General features: G+C 37.6%; 1 protein-coding gene across 1 annotated transcript; it reads left to right on the top strand.

Annotated features, from left to right (window-relative positions):
* Positions 1-728: 728 nt before the first annotated feature.
* On the top strand, positions 729-5,061 carry LOC110735940 (protein trichome birefringence-like 6). Its single transcript, XM_021916113.1, is given in 8 exon segments — positions 729-763; positions 3,262-3,336; positions 3,625-3,817; positions 3,942-3,996; positions 3,999-4,131; positions 4,485-4,643; positions 4,744-4,997; positions 5,000-5,061. Coding segments are annotated over 8 exon segments (966 nt in total).
* The last annotated feature ends 9,215 nt before the right edge of the window (positions 5,062-14,276 follow it).

Here is a 14,276-nt window from a genome sequence, read left to right as displayed (position 1 = left end):
TTATTATATATATAAAGTGAAGGACACATGCATTTTACTAAACAGAGATATATCATAATTAAACTAAACTAAGCAAATAAATAAGCACGCTTATTAAATATTATATTAAACATTATATCAAACAAAAATATTAAACTAAATACACTAACATACACTTTATTAAACTAAACTAAACTAAACTAAACTAAAATAATAAACTAAACTAAACTAAACTAAAATAAACTAAACTAACATACATTATTACCCTAAACTAAACCAAACTAAACTAACATGTTATAATACAATAATTAAAAACTAAACTTAAATAAACTTAACTAAACTAACATATCATAACACATTCATTTCAAATATTTCAACAAATTAAAATATAAATACAACAAATTGTAAATACAATAACTAAAAACAATAATAAACTAACATATATCTACACACCATTAGTCACTAACATGCCAAGTATAAACTAAATTTATAATTTTAGCTTTTAAATACTCTCTAACCTGTAGATCTGAAGTTGTTATTGCCAAAGAACCAAGTAAAGCTACAAATCCTACAAATATTCAAATTACAAACAAAAAATAAAAGTATAAACTAAATTTATAATTTTAGCTTTTAAGTTTATGCTTGCATTTTGTATAAAAAAATGAATAAATGATGTGAACTTATATTAAAAAATAAACAAAAAAAAAAAGGGGAAGAGTACCTACTGGCGGCGGCGGCTGGGGGGCGTGATGGTTGCAAACTGGCCAGCGGGTGTTCAAGTGGGGTTGGTGGTTGTTAGTAACAACTCCAAAAAAAAAATTAAGAAAAAACACCCAAAAAACCCGAAAAAAAAACCAAACAAACAAACACCACTTACCACTATCCAACTGCGGCGGCTGTGAGTGTTGGTGGTTGTGCTAAAATTCGGGGGTGGTTCTGTTGAACTCCGGTAAGCCCTAGGTGACATGGTGGTGGTTAGGGTTTTCCTCAAAATTGTAAAAAAAATAAAATTAAACCAAAAATGCTACACTTACCGGCGGCGGAACAGCGGCGGTACAGCAGCGGGATGGTGGTGCCGGCGTCGATCTCCTTCTCCCTCTCTCTCTTTCTCCCTTTCTCTCTCTTCCTCTTCCTCTTTCTCGCTCTTCCTTTTTCTCTCTGGTTTCTGGTTCTGTTGCTGTTCTGTTTCTGTCGCAACTCGCCTTATTTTTTTAATTGTTGTTGCCTTCCGACGGAAATTATTTCCTCGGTATATCCAGGTTGCGACGGAATATTCTGTCGGAAATTATTTTCCTACGGAATATTCCCTCGGAACTTGAAGATTCCGAGGGAATATTCCGTCGGAACCTGAATATTCCGACGGATTTTTCCAACAACTCCGATTTCCATCGGAAATTTTGAATTTTGCGAGGGAATTTTATTCCGTCGGAGCAATTTCGTCGGAAATAAGCCTATTTCTAGTAGTGTACATAGAGCCCGTGTGTAGACACCTGATTATGTCTCCCCAAAAACCAAACCCAATGATGAGTACCTTTCACGTCTTTGATTATCGAGTTAGGTGAAGAGTTGAAGATTCTCGTGAATTCCCTTTAGCCTTGACCATTTATAACCTTTCCTAAAATGTTTTAACCCAAAATCATTTATTTCGTGTCCCTCAAAATCATCCATTTCGTGTCATCTTTATAAAATCGTCCAAACCAGTTATTTTGGTCCATGATTCTGGTCCAATTGTTGTTTAGTTGTATGGGGCTTGAAAAGAAATTTCCAACGATATATTATAAGCCCAAATACGACTTATAACGAATAAGTTATGGCCAAAATACTAAAACGAGTCCAAACCGGACCTAGGTCCATCATACCTACGACCCAATGATCATGTGGAGGGTCCAATACCTTAATCCCACTCCTAAACCAATTAGGATTCATTAGGAACTTCTAGAAGTCTTTATATGGTTCTAATCTATCCTTTTCGAAAGATAAAGATCAAAGAGTTTGAAATTGAATAAAACTTCTCTTTTGAAAATCCTTATTCTATTTGAATTCAAAGACGTTCATATATGATTTTTTTGCCTCATAATTTTTATCCAAATCTTGGATGGTTGGATATCCCTTGAAATTATCTTTTCAATGATATGTCATAATCCCAATTCCAAGCTATAACGAAAAAGATATGAATAAAATACCAAACTCTATCCAAAATTGACACTATCCCACTATTTCGACCATATATTTTATTCTACAAAAGATATCAATTTGATTCTAATTGTGTTGGAAAGTAGACTTCCAGAGTTTTCCAACGGTATATTATTTATCTTATTCCAATTTCTGGATCAAAAGTTATAAAAAAAAAAAAACAAAATTCGCAAAATTGCAGGGTCATCGAGTCGTGACAAGGCTGTCGCGCCGCGATGGAACCTGTTTTACTTTGATTTAATTTCTGACTCTTTTCTGATCCTTCGACCCTCTTTTTTACTTATAAATAGAGGTCGTTTCACCCCATTTTCAATCATCAACAAGCTTGATCACCAACGATCATCATCAGATCCCTTCTCTAATTCTTTCTCTCTCTTGATTCTTTATTTTCTTAGCCTAGCCTAACCACATCCCAACACCTTCTTGATATTCTTTTTTCCCAAGCAAACACCATACCTCCTTCACGAGCCTTGAATATCTCTAGCCAATCTCGAAGTTGCCTTTGACTTCGACGTGAAAGGTTGATAATTCTGAGGGCTTGGTCCCAAATCTTGATTTATTTGATTTAATCTTTCTTGAAGTTACTAACATGTGTATTGTTTTGATAGAAAGAGATAATACGAGACATCAAAGTGAGTAATTTGATCTCCCTAATATTATTTTTTTAATTCCTAGTATTATGTTTAGGGTGTTAATTAATATTTCTAATATCATGTTTCTAGTATCATGTTTAGGTTAATGCTTTGATCTTTATTATTAGTGACATGCAAGGGTTTGTTACTAATCCGTTTAGTAAGCCTAGGATCTTGCTATAAATCATGTTTGATGAGATTATGATTATATCGATTATGATTTTGATTATGATGATGATTTGTTGTGTCAATAATTATGTTACTTGATTATTCATGATTGATTGTTATTGCTTGATCACGCCCCTTTTTGCAGGTTTAAAAGGAATTTGTACTTGAAATCACGTCTAATAAGATAATTAATAGTTTGATTTAGGGCTAATATGATTTTAATTCAAGTGATCACTAATAATAGATTTATTTGTTATTAAATGAAGGGCAAAAACTAACTTTTGATTAGTTGCCAAGGAAATGGGAGGTGGGACAAAGATTACATGAAGTGGAGATGGCAACCTCAAGATTGTGACATTCCAAGGTATTGTTAATTTGTAATTGATAATCCCTTTTGCAATCATTTGTAAATGAAAGCTAAGTTGTTACTCGGACTTGCATTGTTGTTTACGAAATGAGTACGTGTTCAAGTGTTAGACTCGAGTATTTTATGAAGCGTTTTCGTGTTTTATGACATTTTGATCCAAGGAATTGTAGATGTTTATTTTGTAGGTAAAACAGAAATTTTGATTTTGTATGGTAGCTGTATGTGCTAATTGCTAAGCTAGGATTTGGACTGTTTGAAAATAATACTCTTTGATTCAAATGTTAGGTTCAATGCAACAAATATGCTGGAATTGATTAGAGGAAAGAGGCTAGTCTTTGCTGGTGATTCAATTAATAGGAATCAATGGGAATCATTGCTTTGTTTATTGACGAGTGCTGTTAAAGATCCCACTAGGGTGTATGAGACACGAGGTCGAAGGATTACTAAGAATAGAGGGGCTTATAGTTTCAAATTTGTGGTATGTACTCAGCTCCTTCAGTACTTTTGTGTTTCTATAAATTGATCCTCCTTGTTTCGATTCGTTTCCTTAGTTTTCATAGAATATCTGAGCTGATTATTACTCTGGTGATTTGGCAATTTAGGATTATCAGTGCACAGTTGAATTCTATGTGACCCATTTCTTAGTGCGTGAAGCAAGGTGAGGATGGGTAGGAAGCGTAAGGAAAGTTTGCGAATTGATAGCATAAATAGAGATTCAGCAAAATGGAGAGGAGCTGATATCTTCATCTTTAACACTGGAAATTGGTGGACTCATTTCAAGACAAAAGCAGGGTGAGTTAATTTTTATGAAATATTGAAATAGACTGTTTAATACTTGTTGAGTTCAGATTGGAAAGCATCAGCACTATTAGGAATTATGAATCGCATTTATAATAAAATTGTCACATCTCCTAAAATAGCAACAATTATGATTGGGAAGGGAATGAAAACATCGAAAGGATTTATTTTCCCCCGAATCACAAGGGATTGTGACAATGTGATTACTGATTCCAAGTGGAGTAATAATTTAAGACTTTCGTTAAGGATTGTCTCAATTCTCTCAAAGTTATTAGTATCTTATGTACGAATTAGGACTTTCTATTATGCCTTTCTGAATTTGTACTAAACAATGCAATTGCATGAAGGATTAACTATTACCAGGAAGGTAAGCAAGTTTATCCACACCTTGATGCTATAGCAGCTTACAAAAAAGCTCTTCTGACGTGGGCGACATGGGTCGATAGATATATAAATCCTCACACAACCCAGGTTTTCTTTCGAAGTACAGCACCAGCTCATTTCAGGTTGGTTCTCTACACTAACATATAACTTACATAAGAGTATGTGCATCAAAGGTTGCAGTGAACCTTTTCACTTTAACAACCTGTCTGGTTTGCTGAACAGAGGAGGGCAATGGAATACTGGCGGGCATTGTAGAGAAGCAAGGAGGCCACTAAATGAAATGTACATAGACAATCTTGATAAAGATCATATTGCTCGGGAGGTCATCAATACGATGAAAACTTCTGTTACATTTGTGAATGTAACAGGATTATCGTCATATAGGATTGATGGTCATCCTTCCAAGTATGGGAAAAACCCAGGAAAGAAGGGATCGTCAGAAGATTGCAGTCATTGGTGTCTTCCCGGTGTTCCAGATGCTGGAACGAGCTGATTTATCATCAGTTACTTTATAAAACAACAGAAGAATATGTATGCTAGGTGGTGAGCATTAGAACAGTATTATTATAGGCGTTCACACATTCTTTGATTAACTTTTTACATTTGATATCTGCCGTTACTCTGTTAGATACTTAGATTCAGATTTTTTTGTAATCAATTGTCATGAAAGCGGGAAACAATGTATGCTACTGACTAGTGTAATACTTGTAATAACACGATATTGTATGGTTAAGGGAATCAAGATTGATAGCAAGTATGTAATAGAGTATCAATTTACAACGGATTGTAATAAGATTTGATGGAACTAACTTGTATCCGATTATCTTACCTAAACACAGACCTACGCAAAATCAGTATCACTTGATATTATTTGGAGCTTTAGATTGGTTTTTCACAGAGTAGAAAATTAATAGTCAATAGGTATGAAGATGATTCATTCCAAAATTGATCTAAAACAAACCATACTCGAACCATTGACTATTCACTCAAAATGCGACTCAAACAATATTAGACCAAATGGAATATGATCCGAAAGACCACTTTGGCACCTCTAGTCTAAGGTTAGGCTTTAAAGAACAAAATGGTAGTGTAATTAGGGCGCACATAAATGATTCTATCAGAGTAACAGGATCATAGACAAATGATTGGATTTACCCTAATTTGATACGAACTACGTTAATAATCACATTTGCTGAACTAATGACAAGTAAAAATGCCTCATACATCTAAAAGCTGGACTGGAAGCAAGGTCTAAGCTACAAAGGTGCAATACGAGTAAATAAAATGATACTTCCTTTCGTCTCTATATGTTCTTCCTACTTTGACTTTTTCTACGTCTCAAAATTTCAATTAAAAAGAACAAATAGAGACAGAGAGAGTATGATTCAACATGACATTTTCACTTTTATCTCTTACTTAAGATGAAAACATGAATTTACTATTTACTGAAAGGGCATAAATGATCAGATAGATCAACCAGCAGACTGAAAAAAAGAGCACACACTCAAAAGTAGTAGGTCAACTCTGGATTAATTTCTTTTTTCGTCTCAAACTTTCTGCAGAACTATTTTTTATAGCAGCATTACTTATTTGGGTTTTATGAGTTATCAACAGAATTACATAAGCTGTAAAATTTCAAATTCTACCTTGCGTATTAAGGTATCTAAAATAGTAAAATACTAAAATTATACCATGGATGGTATCATGGTACATATGTGGTTCCTACTGTACATGGAACAGTTGCAGTTCATTTTATTAAGATTTTTATTATTATTATTGTTGTGCGACAGCGGAAGCAAAGGTCGAAAACAAACAAGAAAACAATAAAGAAATTCAATGCAAACAATAAGAACAACACCAAGAATTTACGTGGTTCACTATCGATGTGATAGCTACGTCCACGGGCACCGAGATCGAATGATTTCACTATAAACTGCAAAGATTACAAAGATGATTCTTGTATTTCTCAAGAACGGCTCTCACTCTGTCTCTCTTAACCCTAATACTGATATTAGGGAGGTTTTATATTAATCCCTAAAATAAAAGATACTTGGGCAAAAAGATAATAAAATAAGATAACCTAAAACCGCAAAATCCGCGTTCCGTATTTTTCCTTCTCCGCCCGGTCAGACCGGGCAAGGTCTGCCCGATCGGGCGCGAGAAGAAAAATCCATACGAATGCTTCAACGTATCCAACCCCCACCGCCCGGTCAGACCGGGCAAGGTCTGCCCGATCGGGCGAAGGCTCGCCCGGTCGGGCGAAGGCTCGCCCGGTCGGGCGCGAGAGCAGCTTCTTCAACGAATTTGCCAGGCACCTCTTCTTCTTCCGCCCGGTCAGACCGGGCAATGTCCGCCCGATCGGGCGGACAAAGCTACGAAGTACGAGTCACCTAATATACTTATCAACAATCTCCACCTTGACGAGAACTCGTAGTCAGCAAACGACCCCATCAAGACATAGTGAAAAAACATCTCAAGCCAAACCCGATGCAAGACTCATGCATAAGCCATACATCCCGATAAGTCTTCAACCAAGACCCATCACATACTCGTCTCCAAGTATAACAACTCATAATGCTCCACCTGCATCACAAGCCCCGGGCAAGCTCCACCTTAATGCCAACACACCTACACCAGGAGCTCCCCAACTTCGCCCCTCAGGGCCTACTACATCACGTAGTAATCAATATTTAGCAAGTCTAAGCAATGTTTAAACTTGCTAAACGGAACAGGCTTAGTGAAGAAATCAGCCGGGTTGTCAGCAGTCCCAATCTTCTTCACCTTAATCCTCTTGTCAGTACGTAAGAAATGATACCTGACATCAATGTGCTTCGTCCGATCATGGTGTACTTGATCTTTAGCTAAGCAAATCGCACTTAGACTATCACAATACACTGTAGCAAAATCCTGTGCAATACCCAGTTCACCTACTAGGCCTTTGAGCCAAATAGACTCCTTAGCTGCAGAAGTTAAAGCCATATACTCAGCTTCAGTAGTTGACAACGTAACTGATGACTGCAATGTAGACTTCCAACTAACCACAGAACCACCCAAAGTGAACACATAACCAGTCACAGACCTCCTGGTATCCACATCAGCTGCATAATCAGAATCACTGTACCCAGTGACCAAGCATTCCTTATCATTCCCGTACACAAGACCAATATCAGCTGTCCCTCTCAGGTAGCGAAAAATCCTTTTCACCCCTTGCCAGTGTTCCCTCCCAGGTCGAGCCATAAACCTGCTTACAACACTAACAGCATGCGCAATATCCGGCCTAGTACAGACCATAGCATACATCAAACAACCAACCGCGTTTGCATATGGAACTCTAGACATATAAGACAACTCCTCCTCTGATTGAGGTGACATAGACAAAGACAACTTACAACTAACAGTAGTTGGCGTACTTATAGGCTTCGATTTTTCCATCCCAAAACGAGACAGAATCTTTTCAATGTAGCTTTTCTGAGTCAAGAAAAGCTTACCTCTAGCCCGATCCCTGTAGATCTCCATACCCAAAATCTTCCTAGCTGCACCCAAGTCTTTCATGTCAAACTCCGAGTTAAGCATCTCCTTTAATCTAGCAATATCAGATTTATTCTTTGTGGCAACCAACATGTCATCAACATATAACAAAAGATAAATCATGGAACCATTATCCAGCTTACTATGATACACACAGCAATCATATGAATTCCTGTCAAAACCTTGTGAAACCATAAAAGAATCAAACCTTTTGTACCACTGTCGGGGGGATTGCTTAGGTCCATACAATGACTTTAGCAATCTGCAGGCATAGTGTTCCTTTCCAGGAGCTTCGAATCCTTCGGGCTGCTTCATCAGAATCTCCTCCTCCAAATCGCCATGAAGGAAGGCCGTTTTAACATCCAACTGCTCCAGCTCAAGATCAAAATGTGCTACAATTGACAATAACACACGGATAGAAGTATGTCGAAACCACAGGTGAGAATATCTCAACAAAGTCAACCCCTTCTACCTGACTGAACCCCTTAGCAACTAGCCTAGCCTTAAAACGTATTTGCTCAGTTTCCGACAACCCTTCTTTCTTCTTGTAAATCCATTTACAACCCACAAGCTTCCTCCCTTCCGGTACCTTTACCAGTTCCCACACTCTGTTCTTGTAAAGGGACTGCATCTCTTCACCCATTGCGGCAAGCCATTGCGCAGACTCACTACAACTAATTGCTTGTTTATATGTGGCAGGTTCAAATGACTCTACATCATCAGCTACACTCAATGCATAACCTGTCATCGCATCAACACAGCAATTTCTTCCCTCCATCTCTTCAATCAATCTAACAGGCTTCTTGATAACTCGTTTAGGCATCTCAAGAATGGTGTCAGGTTGACTAGATGACCCCTGATTAGATTGCTCCACCTCATCCCCAGAGTTAGAATGAGTAGGAGTAATCTCAGGTTCAGGAGTACCCGGCACTGGAACATCAGCATCATCATCAATATATTGTACCCGAGGTAAATCAGCAATGGTAGACTGATGTACCTCAAGTACCCCATCTGTCTGTAATAAATTGTCTCCTTCCCTTCTCAAATCTGAAATCTCTGCATTTTTAATTGAATACATGGTGTTTTCATCGAAAGTAACATCCCTACTAAGAATGACCCGACCCTCCGAAGGTGAAAAAATTCTAAACCCCTTCACACCATCCCCGTACCCAACAAAACACCCCTTCTTGGCTCGTGGATCCAGCTTACCCTCAATAACATGATAATAAGCAACACAACCAAAAATCTTCAAATTCGAAAAATTAGGCAACTTACCACTCCAGATCTCAAACGGAATTTTGGAATCAATTCCAGAATGAGGACCCCTATTAATGACATAACAAGCTGTTAACACAGCTTCACTCCAGTACCTCCTCCCAAGCCCTGCATTAGAGAGCATGCATCGAACTCTCTCTAGCAGTGTCTGATTAACCCGTTCTGCTACACCGTTCTGCTGTGGTGTCTTCCTGACAGTATGATGCCGACCTATACCCTCATCTGCACAGAACTGATTAAACTCGTCTTTGCAAAACTCTAGCCCATTGTCCGTTCGTAGCTTCTTGATCTTCCTTCCTTGTCGATTTTCCACCAAAGCTTTCCATTGCTTGAAAACTTTGAAGGCCTCATCCTTTGACTTAAGCAACCTAAGCCATGTGTATCGGGACTTGTCATCAACAAATGACACAAAATAGTGGTAACCTCCCATACCTTCAACTCTAGATGGACCCCAGCAATCTGAATGGATGTAATCGAGCACTGCATCAGTAATGTGAGCACCCTTGCTGAACTTTGACCTGTGTTTCTTACCAAACACACAATGCTCACAAAATTCAAGGTTGGCAACCTTGACCCCGGATAGAAGACCCCTCTTGGACAATAGCTGCATCCCCTTCTCCCCCATATGACCAAGCCTCATGTGCCAAATCTTAGTCATCTCCTGGTGAGATACAGATGCGCAAACCGCAGAACTAGGCAGTGTAACACCCTCAAAAACATAGAGGGTGTTCCTTTTGATACCCTTAAGTACCAACTCAGAACCTCTGAAAATACACAACTCCCCATCTGAAAACACACCATTGTACCCCAATTCATCCAGGGTACCCAATGAAATCAGATTCTTTCCTAAAGCAGGAACATGCCGTACATTAGTCAAAGTTAACCTCCGCCCATCAACAGTCCTCAACCTCATGGAACCAATACCTGTGACCTTACATGGAGCATTGTTACCGACTATAACCATACCCCCATTGCGAGGTTCATATGTATCAAACCAATCTCGACGTGGACACATATGGAACGAACACCCCGAATCTAGAACCCAGTTATCAGATAAATCATCAGACCTAGCAGAACTGACTAATGCTAAATCTTCCTCTGAATTATAGCTCTCATTCGGTTTCTCTTCAACTACAGCAGCCTGGGACTTGTTTTTCCTCACCGGACAATTATTCCTAAAGTGACCCGGTTCTTTACAGTAATAACATGTTTTAGTAGTAGTTTTACTAGATCCATCCTTGCCGTTTCCAGCACCCGACCCAGCATTGTTCCCCTTGTTAAACCCCTTATTCTTTTTAGACTTTCCGGACTTAACAAATAACCCACTACCATTATCCCCATTATCACTCGTAGCTTTCATTCTGAGTTCCCTAGTATGAAGTGCTGCCTTCACTTCTTCTAAGGTTATAGAATCCTTACCAACAACAAAAGACTCTACAAAATTCTCAAAGCTAGACGGTAGAGATACAAGTAAAATCAACGCAGCATCCTCATCATCAATTTTAACATCTAAATTACGTAAATCAAGCAAAATAGAGTTAAGTTTTTCTAGATGTTCCCGTAAGGAAGTACCTGACTGCATCCGGAGGCTAAACAACCGCTGTTTCAGTAATAATTTGTTGGTCAACGACTTAGTCATATACAATGACTCCAGCTTCAGCCACAATCCAGCCGCCGTTTCCTGATCAGCAACCTCCGTGATGATTTGATCATCAAGACTAAGTAATATGGTAGAGTGTGCCTTCTCTTCCATAACTTCTAACTGCGAGTCAGTCGGTCCGTCTCCTGACTCCGAAGTAGTACTCTTTGGAGCCAACGGACGCCATATCTGCTGTTGTTTTAACAGAGCCTTCATCTTAATTTGCCATAGCCCGAAACTATTTTTCCCGGTAAACTTCTCAATTCTTATTGTTGAATCTCCTGCCATTGTTATCTTCAAGAAACTCTCCAAGGATTGAACCTGAGCTCTTGATACCAATTGTTGTGCGACAGCGGAAGCAAAGGTCGTAAACAAACAAGAAAACAATAAAGAAATTCAATGCAAACAATAAGAACAACACCAAGAATTTACGTGGTTCACTATCGATGTGATAGCTACGTCCACGGGCACCGAGATCGAATGATTTCACTATAAACTGCAAAGATTACAAAGATGATTCTTGTATTTCTCAAGAACGGCTCTCACTCTGTCTCTCTTAACCCTAATACTGATATTAGGGAGGTTTTATATTAATCCCTAATTAAAAGATACTTGGGCAAAAAGATAATAAAATAAGATAACCTAAAACCGCAAAATCCGCGTTCCGTATTTTTCCTTCTCCGCCCGGTCAGACCGGGCAAGGTCTGCCCGATCGGGCGCGAGAAGAAAACTCCATACGAATGCTTCAACGTATCCAACCCCCACCGCCCGGTCAGACCGGGCAAGGTCTGCCCGATCGGGCGAAGGCTCGCCCGGTCGGGCGAAGGCTCGCCCGGTCGGGCGCGAGAGCAGCTTCTTCAACGAATTTGCCAGGCACCTCTTCTTCTTCCGCCCGGTCAGACCGGGCAATGTCCGCCCGATCGGGCGGACAAAGCTACGAAGTACGAGTCACCTAATATACTTATCAACAATAACAAAGAGGCAACCTTTTCGACAAAGCCATGTGATCCCATTCCACTTTCACCACTTCATTCCTCAACTAGCTAATCCAAACCATAATTTCTCAAATTTCATCCACAAAACTTTAAAAAATAAGGAACAACTCCTTATCAAACATTCCACAATTCCACCACAATTATCCACTGCAACAGTGCAACACTCCATAATCTCACTACAAAAACACGAAATTTCAATCCCTAACCCTAATTCCACAATAATTCAATTCCAATCTCTAATAACAATCATAAAATCACATAAAATATTATACAATTATGATATAAAATAGCATTACACTGAACTTATAACAACAATTAAGGAAAAAAAAAGACCTGAATGTAAGGAGTGAGAAGAGAAAGCTGAAGCGCCCAACCAAACTGAACACCGGCGGCAACCGTACAACTGAGTATCAATTTCATCAAACTATTCTTCTCCGATCTCGAATCCGACGAATGCCGGTGAATTTCCGGCGAATCGCCATTAACAACCCTAGAAATGTTGGGAGAATTATGATCAAAATCAACCATTTCAACATCAGCAGTTTGCTTGAGGTGTTTATAGGGGACTCGGATAGACACCGCTGAGTCGGAGATGTCCGCCATGGCTGAGTCACTGACTCGTTAGACTCAGCGAATCGATTGATTCAGATGAATGTCATGAATTGGGAAGATTGGATTGCAGATCTAGGAGGAGAAAGATTCGTTGACAAGTAAAGTGTTGGGAGATTGACTATGGTGTTTTTTTTGGACCAAATGTAAGAAATACGATACGATGTAGCACTTGTTTTTTTTTTTTTTTTTTTAAATAAAAAATTGCGCGTGTTAGAATAGGTTTCGGGTTTGCTGTCTTTCGTTGGTTAAGCCACCCTTTTCGAGTAAAAAACTAGAGGTCCAATCGGGAGAGGTCGGAATAGGGGTGATTATCAGAGGATTAAGTTTTCAAACTTAGGGTTTGTTTAGTTCACGTCATTTTTATTGATTTGATTTAATCTGATTGTCTAATTTGACCAAATTTTGATCTTACTTATACTATAATTAATAAATAAAGATTTATCGAGTCTTGCTAGATTCTTAATAATCTTTATTTTATTAATACTACGGCTCTGTTCACTTTACCTTAAAAAAAATATTAATTAAAAATAATTTTAGTTCAATAAATAATTTTAGTTCAATAAATATAAGTTCAGTTCAGTAAAAATAAGTTCAGTTTTTCAGTAACTTTAAAGAACAAATATAATAGAAAATTAGTAAAACTAATTCCAGTTCAACAAATATAAATTCAGTTCAGTAAAATTAATTTTAGTTCAGCAAAAATAATTTCAATTCAATAAAAATAATTTCAGTTCAGCAAAATAAGGTGAAATGAACGGGGCCTACCTCCGTTTCATATTATTTGCAACGATTAGACATTTTTTACTTACACTTTATGTCAAATCCTTGCAAATAATATAAAACAAATGTAGTTTGTAATTTTCATAATTTTTTTCATTACAAAATTAAAGATATTTAATTTAGCGATAAAAAAATCGTATAGGCGCACGTTATACGATAAATTAAAGTGTGTTAGAACTTTTTTTTTTTAAATGATTTGAACTTATTTTTTCTGATCTGAACTTATTTTTTCTACATTAAGTAAAAATAAGGCGAACTAAACATGCCTTACTCGTATTCAAAGTTAGGTTAACTTAATACGAAGTACTCCCTCACATGAAAGCCTGTTTAGGGGTCTATCAAACTAATAGTTTAATTTCAAGATTGATTTATATGAAATATACACTATCACAACCCCTCGTCATGATGATGTGTTGATTGATTTATTCTTTACTAACAAGTTAATTGTTACTGGTTTCATTAAAAATCATGATAATCCATAAAGTAATAGCTTGAAGTTTAATCAAATAATTGGCTCAAATTAAAGAATCGATTTTAGACTTTGTAGTTGCTTGCTTTCTTATACGTAGTACTGTAGTAATATTAATATTTGTTGATTTCATTTCATTTCACTTGATGAAGTGTAGCTTGGGCCGAGACATGCAATCCTAGGAGGCATCTAAGATAGTTCCTAAGGGCCGAGGAAACCCTTGATTAGTTTATAGTGGGCTTGGCATAAAGTGTACGTACATTACTAAGGTAATCTTATTGACTATTTTTTTATTCTTATTAATTAGTAATTACTCCATCCGTCCCTAAATTAGAAGCCTATTTCTCTTTATTATGTGAGTAATAAATATTAGAAATAGACTTCTAATAAAGGGACGGAGGGAATACTACATACGTTTCCAAGTTTTCTTGTTTAATCATTTGTACATGGATGTATG

The sequence above is a fragment of the Chenopodium quinoa genome, unplaced genomic scaffold, assembly GCF_001683475.1.
Source record: "Chenopodium quinoa cultivar QQ74 unplaced genomic scaffold, ASM168347v1, whole genome shotgun sequence".
Lineage (NCBI taxonomy): Eukaryota > Viridiplantae > Streptophyta > Magnoliopsida > Caryophyllales > Amaranthaceae > Chenopodium > Chenopodium quinoa.
The sequence above is the reverse complement of the archived record's forward strand: the minus strand, read 5'-3'. Positions and strand labels throughout refer to the sequence as shown.